Source organism: Triticum urartu, chromosome 4 (genome assembly GCF_003073215.2).
Source record: "Triticum urartu cultivar G1812 chromosome 4, Tu2.1, whole genome shotgun sequence".
Taxonomy (NCBI): Eukaryota; Viridiplantae; Streptophyta; class Magnoliopsida; order Poales; family Poaceae; genus Triticum; species Triticum urartu.
Genome location: NC_053025.1, coordinates 585,856,780 through 585,874,398, shown reverse-complemented (window position 1 = coordinate 585,874,398; position 17,619 = coordinate 585,856,780). Strand labels below are relative to the sequence as shown.

At 42.3% G+C, this 17,619-nt stretch overlaps 1 protein-coding gene across 1 annotated transcript; it reads right to left on the bottom strand.

The window, feature by feature from the left end:
- Positions 1 to 481: 481 nt before the first annotated feature.
- LOC125552914 (mitogen-activated protein kinase kinase 1) lies at positions 482 to 15,661 on the bottom strand. The gene is made up of 9 exons (XM_048716638.1): positions 15,283 to 15,661; positions 15,074 to 15,193; positions 14,599 to 14,686; positions 13,234 to 13,371; positions 10,725 to 10,949; positions 10,409 to 10,591; positions 10,081 to 10,301; positions 931 to 976; positions 482 to 808 (listed from the first exon to the last, which is right to left on the bottom strand). Exons 2-9 carry the CDS (start codon positions 15,139 to 15,141, stop codon positions 716 to 718), a joined length of 1,062 nt encoding a protein of 353 aa, XP_048572595.1. The 5' UTR covers positions 15,142 to 15,193; positions 15,283 to 15,661; the 3' UTR covers positions 482 to 715.
- Between the last annotated feature and the right edge of the window lie 1,958 nt (positions 15,662 to 17,619).

Sequence of the window (17,619 nt, the reverse complement as noted above, 5' to 3'; positions counted from 1 at the left end):
ATAAAAGTGAACGAGGGGAGTAGTAGTAATAAGAAGAAGAAGAAGAAGATCCAGCCAAGGACTGTCGTAATAGAAGCAGACTTAAGCAAGGATTCTACTTCTTGACATCACGATATGGCTAATCGCACTTGCTATCCCAACAGTAAAACATACAGCCATACAGCGACTGGTGCCCCCCAAGTGGTTCCTTTGTGCTGTGGTGTGGACCCGTCGTTGCTTCGGTGCAAACCAAAAATGAAAATCCAGCCGCCTGATCCTAAACTTCTCAGCCAGCTTAAATCCTGTTTACTCTGCCTGGTAACCATGGCAGCAGTCAGGGTATAATACCACTAGCAAAAACCACAGGGTCGTTCCCAGGGCGCAACCAAGGTTGCACCCCCAGCACAAACCACCACATAAACCGGACCGCGCCGCGCCGCAACGCACGAACGGCAGCAACATCACGGTTCCTTCCATTCTCATGCACCACACCACAAGCAACTAGCCACACCAGATCCATTCATTCATAGCAAGACACGCAACAAAAGGGCCTTCATCCATTAACCATACATTAATAGTCCATGAGAATCCTCTGGGAATCTTTCCAACATAAACATCAACATACAGGGGTGGGGGGTCACTCATTCATCAGGTTCACAGCAATACACGATTGCCGTTCGGGAGGGCAGCCCTGGAAGAAAGTCGCCACAAAGCCTCACCTCTACGAGCGACGGCCTCACTCGGGCACGTTCATGGGCTGCTCCAGGCTCTCGACAAGGATCCGGAGGTCTAGGTCCTTGTCCTCAAACTTCTTGATGAAGGCGTGGTTCTGCGACAACAACACAGAACATAACGACGATTCAGCACACACACACTAGTCGGCAGAATCAAATGGTGCCACGGTTAGTTGAACATGCTACAACAAGTTGTCAAGTGGAAGGGAATGCTCACCAAGAGTTCTGAAGCAGACATCCGCTCGGCAGGATCCTTTTGTATGCTGCAAAGCAAGATAGCGGTATGAAATAACACTACACAGACGGCACAAATCTATAAAGCTAAGCTAGCAGAAATCAACAGTTGCCTTCAACATGTGCAGATTTCATTTGAATGCTCGCTAACTAAAATAAAGACCAATAAAACATATAGCCAATAAACGGAGTTGACTGTACATCAAAGGAAGTTCTAAAGTAATAGTATTCGAATGGTTGGTTCTCGGACGGTTTTCCTTATAAACCGGTCAATTCTCCTCTATATGAAAAGGAAGAGCTCTTGCCGGTTGCTTGAAAAAAGAGAGTATTCAAATGGTAGATATGAGCCAATTGCTGCAGGTCAAGCATGATGTGCGGACTGAGGAGTTTAGACAGAGTTGCATGGTAAATGCATGAAAGTGTATTACAGTATTAGTGAATCACATCAATGACACACCACTCTGACCACTGTAGCTAAGAGTACGAGCAGAAACCGGAGTGCAAAAGATGGTAATTGGCACACAAAACATGTAACGATATGTGCATTCAGATTATTTTTATCATCAATTCCTAAAGAGTTCACACATGGGATAGAAAACTAATGGATAAATACGCAGGCTAGCAAGACACAAGCATGACTGCAACAAGATATATATCTGCAGCTTCGAAAATTGTGAACTCTAATTGAATTTGTACACTTGATCATAAAATGGTGTTGTCTTCTATATATTGTTTAGATGTGCAGGAAAAGGTTTATTTCCCCACTATGGAACCTTGCTGGCTGTTTGCATCTCTGCCTGGGTGATTTAATCCTTGGAGATATGAGATCTCTCTTATCATGTTTTAATCACATTCTGTCATCTGCAATACTGCAGCCGATGTCCGAAGTACCTTTTTTTTCCAATTAATTGTCACTTTGGTGGTTCTTCGCCCACTGTATTGTATTTTTTCCAAGTTTACTTAGAGGGTTTAATTTGTTCAATCTCATATTACTTTTAGCTCACAACTTCTTATTGCTACATATTTTGACACTACAAATACACAGGCTGATACAGATCGGTACAGATATTACGTACCAGTTTCGGATATGCGTAATAAAGGTAAGCGGAGGAAATCTTTACGCACATGCCTTAAATTAAGAGTAGAGGACAAAAGGACAGGGCAGGTGATTATGTGGCCCCATTATCATTGACTGTAGAATGTTGCCGCCATGCACCGGGTGTCTTAATTACTTTCTCTGCATACGGTGCACCACCCATTATTTATACCTCAAAGCTCAAGCACTTTGTCCAACAATTCAAGCTTGTACTTCGAGAGCTTTTGTATCGCTATATTTGTAGACACTGAAAGTAAGCCGGGAAGAGGAAGAGTGAGCTCAAGAGCACTGGGAATGGGAACATGGAGGAAAGCCCTGCTTGTTTGTTTGCACCTGCAGTGTTGGAGGTGCAAATATTGGGCATGGATCCTTTCCTGATGCCTCCCATTCCTACCGTTCTTGTGCACTTCTTCCTCTTCCTTTTGGCTTTCGCAATAGCTCTGATGGAGAAACCATAGACATGTGTCCACATGTTTAGATAACATGAGACCTCAATGGCAAGCCCAGAAGAGGAAGAATAGAGGGCCTTAGAGTAGTGGGAATGGGAACATGGAGGAAAGCCTAACTTGCTCGGTTTTCACCTCCAGTGTTGGAGGTGAGAATTTAGTTTGGTGTTTCCCAATGCCTCCCATTCCTATTGTTCTAAAGCACTCCTTCCTCTTCCTTTTTGGCTTGCTTGATTGCTTTAGCTTAGAAACCAACTATTCGTTTGCATATATTCGATGTGAAATCTCAAAAGCGAGCTAGGAAGAGGAAGAAAGAGAGGGCCTAAGAGCAATGGGGATGAGAATATAGAGGAAAGCCTAAGTTATCGGTTCTTCACCTCTTGTGCTGAGGTGGAAATCCCGTTTGGTATTTTCCCGACGCCTCTCATTCCTATCGTTCTTAAGCGCTCCTTCCTCTTCCTTTTTGTGTGCTGAATCTTTTAGCAGAAAAACTGAACGTATATGTGGATATATTAAGATGGTATGAGATGTCCATTGCGAGACATGAAGAAGAAGAAAAGATGACCCAAGAGCAGTGGGCATGGGAACATGATGGAAGGCTAAAGCCCTTGTTCCTCGTCTAACACTAGAGGAGGCTTTGGTTTGAGTTTTTGTGATGCCTTCCATGCCTATTGTTCTTTGGTGCCCCTTCCTCTTCATGGGATACACAACCTAAAAAGGATTCATAGTATAACTGATTTGGTCAAGTTCATACACCCTGCATAGTAGGAGGGTTATTTTCCATGTTTTTTTGGCATGCCTTAATCCATCGGTTAGATAAGATGCCGGATTGTTAGCTGGTTTATACTACAGCCTCAAAGTCAAGGGTTTGTCAATCAAGGCAACAATTAGATCAGATATTGACATAGCTAACTTAAATCAGGAAGTAGATTTTGACATTAAACTGAAAATTAGGGTTGTTACATGATTAATAACTCAAACACCAGATTAGCTAAACTGCTTGAAGTTTCAAGGGCCCACAAGCTACTTAAACAGGGTTTGGTAAACAGGTAGTTTCAGTGGCAAGTTGCCGAAAGTCGATCCATTTGTGAGGGCTGGAATTTCTTGGGATGCACTGAAATGTAATATCATGAAAAAAACACTGATTCGTCCGTTTGCTGTTGCAAAACACACCATTATAAAAGCTGGACATCTGAGGATTTCACTAATTCTTATCTGAAGAACATTGCACAGTTTAAACAGTTATTCTCCAGAATTAATGAAGCCCAAATTATCACACTAAATCAAAGGAAGTTCTGAAGTAATAGTATTTGAATGGTAGATATCAGCCAATTGATGCAGGTCAAGCATTATGTGAGGACTGAGGAGTTTAGACAGAGTCGCATGGTAAATGCATGCAAGCGTATTACTCTTATCAGTTAATCACATCAATGACACACCACTCTGACCACTCTAGCTAAGCCTACGAGCAGAAATCGGAGTGCAAAAGATGGTAATTGGCACACAAAACATGAAACAAATCGGAGTGCAAAAGATGGTAATTGGCACACAAAACATGAAGCAATATCAATATGTTCATTCAGATTATTTTTATCATTTCCTAAATAGTTCACACATGGGATATAGCAAACTAATGGATAAAATACACAGACTAGCAAGAAACAACCATTACCGCAACAGGATATATCTGCAGCTTCGAAAATTGTGAACTCCGATGGAATTTGCAGTTTTGTACAATTCATCATAAATTGGTGTTGTTTTTTATATATTGTTTAATGTGCAGGATAAGGCTTATTTCCCCACTCTGGAACCTTGCAGTCTGTTTGCATCTCAACCTGGGCGATTTAATCCTTGGAGGGATGGTGGCCGAGCTACAAGGTTGAACTGGGAAGTACTTTGATGGGTGGAAGAAGTACCATGCTCTCTTCAGGACCTTGTTCTTCCTTTGTGTCCGAACCTTATTCTTAAAATACTCTGTGTATAAATGAGTTTAGACTGAATATGTGATCACTATACCTTCATGTGTTTTCCTCGTAGGGATCAAGGGTGACAGTTCCTTTGGAGATATGTTTTTCCTATATTTTCCCATGACATGTAGTTGTGTACAGCCTGCAGAATTTGGATACTAAATTACTTAAAAAATAATAGGACTAAACTTTTTTTCTTGATAAAATGGTCTATAGACATTTTGGTTATGCAGATATGAGATCCCTCTAATCATGTTGTAATCACATTCTGTCATCTGCAATAACGCAGCTCATGTCCGAAGTACCTTGTGTTCCAATTAATTGTCACGTTGGTGGTTCTTTGCCCACTGTTTTGTAATTTTTCGAGGGTTTAATATGTCTAATTTCATATTATTTTTAGCTTATAACTTCTTATTGCTGCGTATTTTGACACTATAAATGCACAGGATGATACAGATATTGTTCTAAAAAAAGGCTGGTACAGATATTATGTACCAGTTTCGGATATGGGTAATAAAGGTGAGCAAAAGAGATCTTTACGCACATGCCCTTAATTAAGAGTAGAGGACAATAGGACAGGGCTGGTGATTATGTGACCCCATTATCATTGACTGTAGAATGGTGCCTCCATGCACTGGGTGTCTTCATTGCTTTCTCCTCTAAGGTTCTGCATATGGTGCACCACCAATTATTTATACCTCAAAGCTGAAACACTTTGTCCAACAATTCAAGCTTGTCCTTCGAGAGCCTTGTCTCGCTAGATTTGTACGCACTGAAAGTAAGCCCGGAAGAGGAAGAGAGAGCTCAAGAGCAATGGGAATGGGAACATGGAGGAAAGCAATGCTTGTTTGTTTGCACCTGTAGTATCGGAGGTGCAAATATTTGGCATGGATCCTTTCCTGATGCCTCCCATTCCTACCGTTCTTGTGCACTTCTTCCTGTTCCTTTTGGCTTACATGATAGCTCTGATGGAGAAACCATAGACATGTGTCCACATGTTTAGATAACATGAGACCTCGAATGCGAGCCCGGAAGAGGAAGAATAGAGGGCCTTAGAGTAGTGGGAATGGGAACATGGAGGAAAGCCTAAATTGCTCGGTTTTCACCTCTAGTGTTGGAGGTGAAAAATCTAGTTTGGTGTTTCCCAATGCCTCCCATTCCTATTGTTCTAAAGCACTCCTTCCTCTTCCTTTTTTGGCTTGCTTGGTTGCTTTAGTTTAGAAACCAACTATATGTTTGCACATATTCGATGTGAAATCTCAAAAGCGAGCTAGGAAGAGGAAGAAAGGGAGGGCCTAAGAGCAATGGGGATGAGAGCATAGAGGAAAGCCTAAGTTATCGGTTCTTCACCTCTTGTGTTGAGGTGGAAATCCCGTTTGGTATTTTCCCGATGCCTCTCATTCCTATCGTTCTTAAGCGCTCCTTCCTCTTCCTTTTTGTTTGCTGAATCTTTTAGCAGAAAAACTGAACGTATATGTGGATATATTGAGATAGTATGAGATGTCTATTGCGAGACATGAAGAGGAAGAAAAGGTGACTTAAGAGCAGTGGGCATGGGAACATGATGGAAGGCTAAAGCCCTTGTTCCCCGTCTAACACTAGAGGAGGCTTTGGTTTGAGTTTTTCTGATGCCTTCCATGCCTATTGTTCTTTGGTGCCCCTTCCTCTTCCTTTTGGATACACAACATAAAAAGGATTCATAGTATAACATGATTTGGTCAAGTTCATACACCCTGCATAGTAGGAGGGTTATTTTCCATCTTTTTCTGGCATGACTTAATCCATCGGTTAGATAAGATGCCGGATTGTTAGCTGGTTTATACTACAACCTCAAAGTCAAGGTTTTGTCAATCAAGGCAACAATTAGATCAGATATTGACATAGCTAACTTAAATCAGTAAGTACATTTTGACATTAAACTGACAATTAGGGTTGTTACATGATTAATAACTCAAACGCCAGATTAGCTAAACTGCTTTAAGTTTCAAGGGCACACAAGCTACTTAAACAGGATTTGATAATCAGGTAGTTTCAGTGGCAAGTGGCCCTGAGTAGCTGTTGTCTGGAAGCGCAAGTCGATCTGTTTGGGAGGGCTGGAATTTCTTGGGCTGTACTGAAATGTAATATTATGGTTTAAAAAAAATATTGATTCGTCCGTTTGCTGTTGCAAAACACACCATTATAAAATCTGGACATATGAGGCTTTCACTAATTCTTATCTGAAGAACACTGCACAGTTTAAACAGTTATTCTCCAGAATTAATGAAGCCCAAATTATCACACTAAATCAAAGGAAGTTCTGAAGTAATAGTATTTGAATGGTACATATCAGCCAGTTGATGCAGGTCAAGCATGACGTGAGGACTGAGGAGTTTAGACAGAGTCGCATGGTAAATGCATGTAAGTGCATTACTCTATCAGTTAATCAGATCAATGACACACCACTCTGACCACTCTAGCTAAGACTACGAGCAGAAACGGAGTACGAAAGATGGTAATTGGCACACAAAACATGAGACAATATCACTATGTTCATTCAGATTATTTTTATTATTTCCTCAGTAGTTCAAACATGGGATATAGCAACCTAATGGATTTATCTGCAGCTACGAAAATTGTGAACTCCAATGGAATTTGCAGTTTTGTACACTTCATCATAAATTGGTGTTGTTTTTTATATATTGTTTAGATGTGCGGGATAAGGCTTATTTCCCCACTCTGGAACCTTGCAGGCTGTTTGCATCTCAACCTGGGCGATTTAATCCTTGGAGAGATGGTGGCAGAGCTACAAGATTGAACTGGGAAGTACTTCGATGGGTGGAAGAAGTACCATACTCTCTTCGGGACCTTGTTCTTCCTTTGTGTCCAAACCTTGTTCTTAAAATACTATGTGTATAATGAGTTTAGACTGAATATGTGATCACTATACCTTCATGTGTTTTATCCTAGGGATCAAGGGTGACAGTTCCTTTGGAGATATGTTTTTCCTATATTTTCCCATGACATGTAGTTGTGTACAGCCTGCAGAATTTGGATACTAAATTACTTAAAAAATAATAGGACTAAACTTTTTTTCTTGATAAAATGGTCTATAGACATTTTGGTTATGCAGATATGAGATCCCTCTAATCATGTTGTAATCACATTCTGTCATCTGCAATAACGCAGCTCATGTCCGAAGTACCTTGTGTTCCAATTAATTGTCACGTTGGTGGTTCTTTGCCCACTGTTTTGTAATTTTTCGAGGGTTTAATATGTCTAATTTCATATTATTTTTAGCTTATAACTTCTTATTGCTGCGTATTTTGACACTATAAATGCACAGGATGATACAGATATTGTTCTAAAAAAAGGCTGGTACAGATATTATGTACCAGTTTCGGATATGGGTAATAAAGGTGAGCAAAAGAGATCTTTACGCACATGCCCTTAATTAAGAGTAGAGGACAATAGGACAGGGCTGGTGATTATGTGACCCCATTATCATTGACTGTAGAATGGTGCCTCCATGCACTGGGTGTCTTCATTGCTTTCTCCTCTAAGGTTCTGCATATGGTGCACCACCAATTATTTATACCTCAAAGCTGAAACACTTTGTCCAACACTTCAAGCTTGTCCTTCGAGAGCCTTGTCTCTACATTTGTACGCACTGAAAGTAAGCCGGGAAGAGGAAGAGAGAGCTCAAGAGCAATGGGAATGGGAACATGGAGGAAAGCAATGCTTGTTTGTTTGCACCTGTAGTATCGGAGGTGCAAATATTTGGCATGGATCCTTTCCTGATGCCTCCCATTTCTACCGTTCTTGTGCACTTCTTCCTGTTCCTTTTGGCTTACGTGATAGCTCTGATGGAGAAACCATAGACATTGTCCACATGTTTAGATAACATGAGACCTCGAATGCGAGCCCGGAAGAGCAAGAATAGAGGGCCTTAGAGTAGTGGGAATGGGAACATGGAGGAAAGCCTAAATTGCTCGGTTTTCATCTCTAGTGTTAGAGGTGAAAATCTAGTTTGGTGTTTCCCAATGCCTCCCATTCCTATTGTTCTAAAGCACTCCTTCCTCTTCCTTTTTTGGCTTGCTTGGTTGCTTTAGTTTAGAAACCAACTATATGTCTGCACATATTCGATGTGAAATCTCAAAAGCGAGCTAGGAAGAGGAAGAAAGGGAGGGCCTAAGAGCAATGGGGATGAGAGCATAGAGGAAAGCCTAAGTTATCGGTTCTTCACCTCTTGTGTTGAGGTGGAAATCCCGTTTGGTATTTCCCGATGCCTCTCATTCCTATCGTTCTTAAGCGCTCCTTCCTCTTCCTTTTTGTTCACTAAATCTTTAGCACAAAAACTGAACATATATGTGGATATGTTCAGATGGTATGAGATGTCCATTGTGAAACATGAAGAGGAAGCAAAGATGACCTAAGAGCAGTGGGCATGGGAACATGATGGAAGGCTAAAGCCCTTGTTCCTCGTCTAACACTAGAGGAGGCTTTGGTTTGAGTTTTTGTGATGCCTTCCATGCCTATTGTTCTCTGGTGTTCCTTCCTCTTCCTTTTGAATCACACAACATAAAAAGGATTCATAGTATAACATCATTTGGTCAACTTCATACACCCTGTATAGTAGGAGGGTTATTTTCCATATTTTTTTGGCATGCCTTAATCCATTGGTAAGATAAGATGCCGGATTGTTAACTGGTTTATCAACCCCACTGTCAAGGTTTTGTTAGTCAAGGCAACAATTAGATCAGATATTGACATAGCTAACTTAAATCAATGTGTACATTTTGACATTACTGACAATCAGGGTTGTTACGTGATTGATAACTCAAACTCCAGATTAGCTAAACTGAAGTTTCAAGGGCCAACAAGCTACTTAAACAGGGTTTGATAAACAGTTCATTGGCAAGTTGCCCTGAGTAGTTGTTGTCCGGGGGCGCAAGTTGATTTGTTTGGGAGGGCTGTGATTTCTTGGGCTGTACTGAAATGTAATATTCATTAAGAAACATTGATTCATCCGTTTGCTATTGAAAAAGCACCATTATAAAATTTGGGCATCTGAGGATTTCACTAATTCTTATCTGAGAAACACCGCGCAGTTTAAACAGTTATTCTCCAGAATTAATGAAGCCCAAATTATCACACTAAAACAGTTCTATTAAGACCACGCTTGTTCAAAGGGGGAAGTAATACTTAAATAGATCAAACACATTTTTTTAAAGGGGGGAATAATAATTGAGTGGACAAAGTCCATGAGCTGTGAGATGAGAAAGCAGATAACTATTAAAACATGTTGGCCTAACCAACAATTTAAAATATTTACGGGAAGGACACGTGGAGGAAATCAGAACTTTAGAAAACAGGGCAAGAAGTTCGTTCAAAGGGGAAAGTAATACTTGAATAGACAACACATTTTATCAAAGGGGGGGATAATAATTGAGTGGACAAAGTCCATGAGCTGTGAGACGAGAAAGCAGATAACTACTAAACAACAAGAAGGACACGCGAAGGAAATCAGAACTTTAGAAAAAAGGGCAAGAAGTTCATTCAAGCATACTAAGCAAGAGGACAAAATAGAAATACAGTGACTGAACTAATTTCATGTGTAATTCCTGAGAATAATGTTAGCATACCAGGAAGAGATAAATGAGCAGAATTCTGGAGAGAACTGATCTGCAGGTGCAGAAGGTGGTGGCTGGTCAACAATTGCTTCCAATAGTTCATAGAAGCTTAACCAACCTTCTCCCTCTGGAGGAGTATAAGGGAAGCGACCAATGGCGCATTCAAGTATTACCAAGCCCAAACTCCATACATCACTCTTGTAGTCATAGGAGCTGCCACTAATCCGCTCAGGCTGCACAAGGAAGAAAGGAAGAAACTATGAAGGAAAATTTATGCACCCCAGATAACCGTTATGAGCATAAGCCGCAGTCAGAAGACAAAACTGGTCTTTTTACATACCGCCATATAGTTGTAGGTTCCAACAAATGTATCACGCTGACCAATCGAACTTGCTAGCACTGCACTCACCCCAAAATCAGTAATCTTTACTTCACCTTTATGGTTGACTAACAAGTTAGAAGGCTTTATGTCTCTGTGAATCACATGCCTTTCATGATGAAGATATAACAGTCCCTCCAAAACCTGATTTATTCAGACACTACTGATGTTAGATGTGCCAGATTGTAGCTCCAACTTCCAACATATGTGACAGAATTTTAAGAATATTCTGAATACAAAAGTCAAAGCAGAAACAATAGGCCAAGCATATACATACCTGCTTGCAAAGTACTGCGAGGTATGGCTCCAGAATAGTTTTAACTTGTTTAATTATGTCTGCAAGAGATCCACGATCCATATATTCCAGAACAAGATATATTACACCATTGTGGTAAAAAGATTGATGGCAAAGGACTATATGTGGGCTCTGTGTTGCTTGATTTATTTTGAGCTCCTGTACTATTTGTTTGCGAACTGACTCCTGAATGTTCATTTGAATGCCCTATGAAGAAATTGCAATAGTCAATTAACTGATAGATCATATGGAGAAATGCCACGGCAGTACAAAGATCAGGAACAACGCTTGAAAACATTTAATCGCCCATATATTGTTACCTGATGTATTCTCATGCATTAGCGTCAGTTCTCAAATCAGTGTTCCATAGAGATTTTGCAGGCCAGTACTAGATGTTTTTGCTATTGAAATATGTATATGGCAACCGTGTGCCAGATTGCGAAACTGCCACACGCCTCCCGATCTTCTTCCTTTCCCGCACGTCCTCCCCGACCTCCCTCCCGATTTCTTTCCTTTCCTGCACGTCTCCCGATCTCTTTCCTTTCCCGCGGGCACACCCGCTCGTGACTTCCTAATTTTCGTAATCGTCAATTATGGCCCCACGCGACTTCCCAATTTTCGGGCAAAAATAATGCTTGGACTAGGATTTGATCTCTGGTCTACAGGTAATCAACAAAGGGAACTAACCACCTCACCTATGACACTGATTGTTGAACAAGCTAAGGGAAATATTGTTTTTGACATGTTTTTGCCTTTAATATGTTAGCACCGAATTTTTTTTGTTTCAAGCATCGTGGTAACTTTGATCATTGGAAATAAATTTGTTGAACCCGCCCCCCGGTAATTTCTGTAAATAGCACGATAACATTCACGCTATAGACCTGATAATTTAGATACAAACATCGTGGTAACTTTAACCATTGGGGAAGATAAATGTGAAAAGATACCCGATAATTTATGTGTAAATAGATGGTAATATACGCAGCGCACATCTGATAACTGAGGTAGAAACACCATGGTAACTTTGATCGTAGGGATTTTTTTTGAAAAGATACTCCGATATCTTCTGTGTAAATAGCACGGTAGTATACCTCCCTCCTCTGGCATTTTTATGTGTAAATAGCATGAAAATATATGCACTGCGATAACTAAACACCATGATAAGTTTCTGACCCGTGGGGGAGAATTTGCTGAAACATACACCTGATAAATTTTGTGTAAATAGCATGATATTTTAAGCACTACGGGCTTGATAAATTACCTAGAATCACCATGATAACTTTTTCTCCCAGGAAAAAGTTGTTCAAAACATCCCCAATAATTTTCATGTAAATAACATGATAATATAAGCACCGCATAACCGATAACTTGCAATATAAACATGATGGTAACTTTTTTTACCAAAGAAAAATAAGTTGTTAAAGACATACACTCGCCTCGCGCGTGGGCCTCTTGGATGAACACAACACATGACGTGCCACGAGAAAGTGACATAATGTTTAGTGTCATGAGGGGCACACGTGCTATAGGCGTGGTAAGTTACGCAAAAACATCATGGTAATTTTTGACCTATGGGAAATGCTACCGAAACACACCCAGGTTTTTAGGTGCAAGTAACATGATAATATACAAACTATAGACCCGGTAACTCATGTACAATCCCCCATGGTAACTTTGACCAGGGGGAGGTTGATGTACATATACCCTGATAACTTATGTGTAAGTACCACGGTATTTTACACGTCGAAAACCTTCTAACTTGTGTATAAAATACAGTGGTGACTTTGAAGGGGTGTAGTTGTTGAAGCATAGTACCTGGTACGTTCTATGTAAATAGTATGGTAAGTTACGCAACACAGGCCTGATAACTTGCATATGAATGTCATGGTAACTTTGTCCTGAGGAGAAATCATGTGGTAGACGTGAAGAAGTGACAGTTTTCTCGGGGGTGGGCGCGCGAGATGTGCGGGAGAAACAGGTTTCTCGGACGAGCCTCCGGGGTCATTTCAGAGGAGGCGAGGTCAAAGGACGGGGGATCGTGTGGTACTTTAAAATGAAAGAAGTAGAGGTGTGGCAGTTTTGCTTATATGGCACACGTGTGCCAAATATCAGTCCTTTTGCTATAACTCATTTTAATAGTGTGCGTAAGCGTGCATCTAACTGAATATACTGTCATGCCATCACAAGCTGACTAAACAAAACTAATCTTCAGAGGTAGAATAATCCAATTGTCGTGACACGTAGAATTTAAATATGTTCAGACAGATATGAATAGATTATTTTTCATGTTAACAAACTTGAATAAAAAAATAAACAGTATAACAGAAAAAACTACTCCCTCCGTCCCATAATATAAGAGCGCTTTTGACACTACACTAGTGTCAAAAACGCTCTTATATTATGGGACGGAGGGAGTAGCAGTTAACCGGAATGCTCTAACAGTAACAATAAAAATCCAACTTAGGCATACATAAATTTAGTGTTCTGTTACCTTCAAGGCATAAAATGTGCCCACCCACTTGTGCCGCACTAGTTGGACAACACCACCACTTCCCTTACCAATGACCTGAATCATCTCGAGGTCATCCATTGATAACTGCACATCTTCCACCTTCATTTTTGTTGATTGCTGAGGAAAATAAACAAATCAACATGTACTCAGAATTCAGAAACAACTTGATCCTTATCCAAATGATAACAAGCACAAACTGAGTAACAATATATCCTAGTTGGGATTCTACAGTAACCTTTAGACAACATACCCTATTCCCACTAACTATAAAACTTCTGTTGATGGCATCTAATAAGCAGCAGCGAGCAGCAGAGTACATAATTTCAATCCTAGGCATTAAAAAATAATCATGAAACAATTATTGAGAAATCTGCAAATATGTTATGATTTTGGATAAAACGACTACAAAGTTTGAACTAGAAGGGTTCCTCTGACCCTGCGGTCCATAAATTTGTAACTTTGGTCGATGAAAGTAACACATGCTGCGACTTAGGCTGACAGCTGACTGCCTAAGTCACCAACAAATGCGAGCACTCTCTCTCTCCCTCTCCCTCTTGCGCACCTCCGCTGGGCAGATCCGAACTCCATATCTTCATAGCAGTTCACCTGGTCTCCTACCTACTCCTCGACTTGTTTTCAGGCTCTGGCAGCCAGTTCCATATTCATCTCCCATTCAAGAAATCCTAACCATAGGAAGAGACCATGAGGGGGAAGGAACCGCTCAAGGAGCTCCAGCTCATTCTGCCGGAGCGACACCTGTCAGTAAACCATGTAGGTTTTCTTGACTCCTTGGCTTAAACTGCCCATTTTATTTATATAGCATGTTTTGTTTTCCTTTTTCCTGTTGAAGCTACTGAGGGCTTGATATTTTACTGCACTACTTTTTTGTGTCTAGAAATGTTTTTGAGATACTTGAAGAAACAAGAAGTAATGTGTGAATCAAATGGTTGTCTTTGGTTTCTGGTGGTCTTTTAGACTTGATCAAAGAGGCTCGTGGCTTATCTCCGAGGAAAAGAGCGATGACTACGTGAGTTCCAGGTTCAGTGATGACTATTTTTTCGGTATGTCTTACTGTATTCAGGTTATATTGTACTTTGTGTGGCAACGTGTACGTTTATATAGTAGTACATATACTATTCAATCACAAATCTTATCAAATGTTTTGTTGGTTCCCCCAGGTTGATTGAATGCAGTAGACCCTCTGAGTGCACTGAATCAGTGACGCACGCAACACATAAACCACCCTTGTTAATGAATACGAGTACAATACAACAGGAACACACAACTGGGCAGATTAACAAACAACAGAGTTAGTCATTACAAAATATTGAGCCAAGAACTCACATGTTCATCTCCGTTTTCCTCGGAGATAAGCTGCAAACCTCTTTGATTAAGTCGCAGTTCACCGTCCTTGAACGTACCGCTCGCCGTCCTGAAAGACCACAAGCAGCTCAGCAACTCAACCCATATTGAGTTCAAATTAATCACTGGACTTGAATACTTTCGTGACATACAAAATGCAGAGTCAGCTCAGCAGCTCCGACCGTACCAATTCCAAATCAAGCACTACACTTAATGAATGCCATCAAAGTAAATCTATGCTTCAGCAAACTACTACTGGCTACCCAGCTCCATCACAACCCGCAACAAAACCAACAGATCAAATCAGAGATGACACAGAAAACAAGTCTACCCAGGCCCCACAAAAATCTCTCATTATTACGTAGAAATAAAGCTCAAACTTTTGACGGCTTCAGTGGGGGAAAGGGGAGAGGGAAAAAAAACATGAAATTTAGGGTGAGGAATGGGGGAGACCTACAGGAACTTATCGACGGGCGTCTCCTGCGCCGGCACGGAGAGCTCCTTGAGCGGCTTCTTCCCCCTCATGGTGTCCTCCTTCCTCTGGCTAGGGTTTCTCGGGCGGGAGATGGACGCGGAGCTGGACAAAGCCGGAAGCAGGTTAGACATAGATCCGACGAGTCGGCATAAAGATACTGACTTTCGATCAGGCCGGATATGCTCGCTCACCGGGGGCGCGGCGGACGGGGAGGAGCGGCCGGGGCGCCGTCGGTGTGAGGGGAGGAATATAGGGAGAAAAATAGCAGCGGCGGAGCTGGTCAAAATGGTGGCACGTGGTGCGACTTGGGTTGACTGGTGAGGGGACGGCTAGCAGCCGTGCTCCAGGTTGGTCGCTGGATCGATCCGCGCGGCGGGCGGTCGCTGTAGCCGGCCACTGGATGGATCGAGCTTGGCAGAAAGTTCCCGGCGGCGGCGGGCGGGGGGAGGCTAGGGGAGCGCGCGGATCTGGAGGTGGGGGTGAGGGGGGGAGATGCGGTCCGGCCGACGGCGAGGGGTGGTCGGGTCGGCCGGGGACGTGGCGGCTAGCGGAGGGAGGGGAGGGGAGGGGCGGGGGGACTGCCCTGGTCAGTAGACTCAGTACAGAGTCAGACAGTGGTCGCGCTCAGTGAAGCCGACTGGGCTGTGATGGACTCAGCTGTGTGTGGCCTGGCCCAGCGTAGCTTTCAAGGCCCTAAATGTGAGTCAAGCTTTTTCTGGGCCATGATCGATGCAGACCCAGTGCACATTCCTCCTCAGAAAACAGAAGAAGAATTCCCTTATATCTTAATAAAAAAACAACAAGAAGAAGAAGAAGTGCACTTTCAGTGTGTAGAAGCTGCAGCAACACGGTTTTTTTAAATAGAGAGTTGTATTAATTAAGTAGAGAAAATATAGTTCGTACAATTGTGCAAGGCCTCGCTCAACACGCAGGTTGGCACTGTGCCTTGCATAACCCCCCACGCAACTCTCTACGCCCCAACTGGGCAAGACTATGAGCTAACCTATTGTCCCTTCTATCTACTTTGCAAACTCTAACTTCTCTGTTTTCTTTCATGGCTTGAAACTCCTTTGCAATTGTTCCAACCTCCAATCTAGTAATAGACGAGAGGATGAGCGTCTTCGTCACCGAGCTGCAATCCGTCTCGATGATTAAGGGTAAATCCGTCCCCGACATTGCCTTCCATAGTCCTTCTAGGCAAGCCATGGCTTCCGCGCAGTCCGCTCCATTGCACCGCGGTATATAATCCCAAGCTGATAAGATAATTCTTCCATCATGATCTCGAATCACAGCTTCCCAGGCTCCACTCCTACTTTCCTCCAAAAAACTTTCATCAACATTGACCTTAGCCCATCCGAGCTCTGGCTTTTTCCATCCTTTTTCCTTTTGTATTATCATGTTGTTGCACAGATGGCAATTTAACCATCAGACCTTTCCCTTTTCGATCTATCTCAGAAGTTCCCTCCGCAATCAAGCGGAGGTTTGCAAGGTAGTTTTGCAGAAAACGAGCAGAGTGGGAAATTTTCGCTTTACCTTTAGCGAAGATCGCGTCATTTCTATGGTGTATGTCGGTGTCAAAACCGGCGGATCTCGGGTAGGGGGTCCCGAACTGTGCGTCTAAGGCGGATGGTAACAGGAGGCAGGAAACACGATGTTTTACCCAGGTTCGGGCCCTCTTGATGGAGGTAAAACCCTACGTCCTGCTTGATTAATATTGATGATATGGGTAGTACAAGAGTAAATCTACCACGAGATCAGAGAGGCTAAACCCTAGAAGCTAGCCTATGGTATGATGGTATGTTGTCCTACGGAGTAAAACCCTCCGGTTTATATAGACACCGGAAAGGGCTAGGGTTACACAAGGTCGGTTATAAAGGAGGAGATACACATATCCGTATTGCCTAGCTTGCCTTCCACGCCAAGTAGAGTCCCATCCGGACACGAGACGAAGTCTTCAATCTTGTATCTTCATAGTCCAACAGTCCGGCCAAAGGATATAATCCGGCTGTCCGGAGACCCCCTAATCCAGGACTCCTCAGTAGCCCCTGAACCAGGCTTTCAATGACGATGAGTCCGGCGCGCAGTATTGTCTTCGGCATTGCAAGGCGGGTTCCTCCTCCGAATACACCACGGAAGAATTTGAATACAAGGATAGTGTCCGACCCTGCAAAATAAGTTCCACATACCATCATAGAGAGAATAATATTTCCACAAATCCAATTTGCTGACTTGTTTTGGCAACACGACATTATGCCATGACCCGGTGATTATTCGAACCGTTTCCTTTAACTAGCCCCGCACATAACGCGAGGCAGTTTTTTGACACGTCTTGTCAAAGCAGAGATCGTGTCCCCTTATCACGGGATTCTCATCAATACGGGTGTGGGTAACCCAACCGCGCCATCGATTACGACGCTTGGGGGATAAGCGAGTTTTACCAGGCTAGTGGGGACACATAGTTTCGTCCGCCCATATAAAGGGATAAGGATTCACCTTTTCATCCACGCCTTCTTCCTCCTTTGCTCATC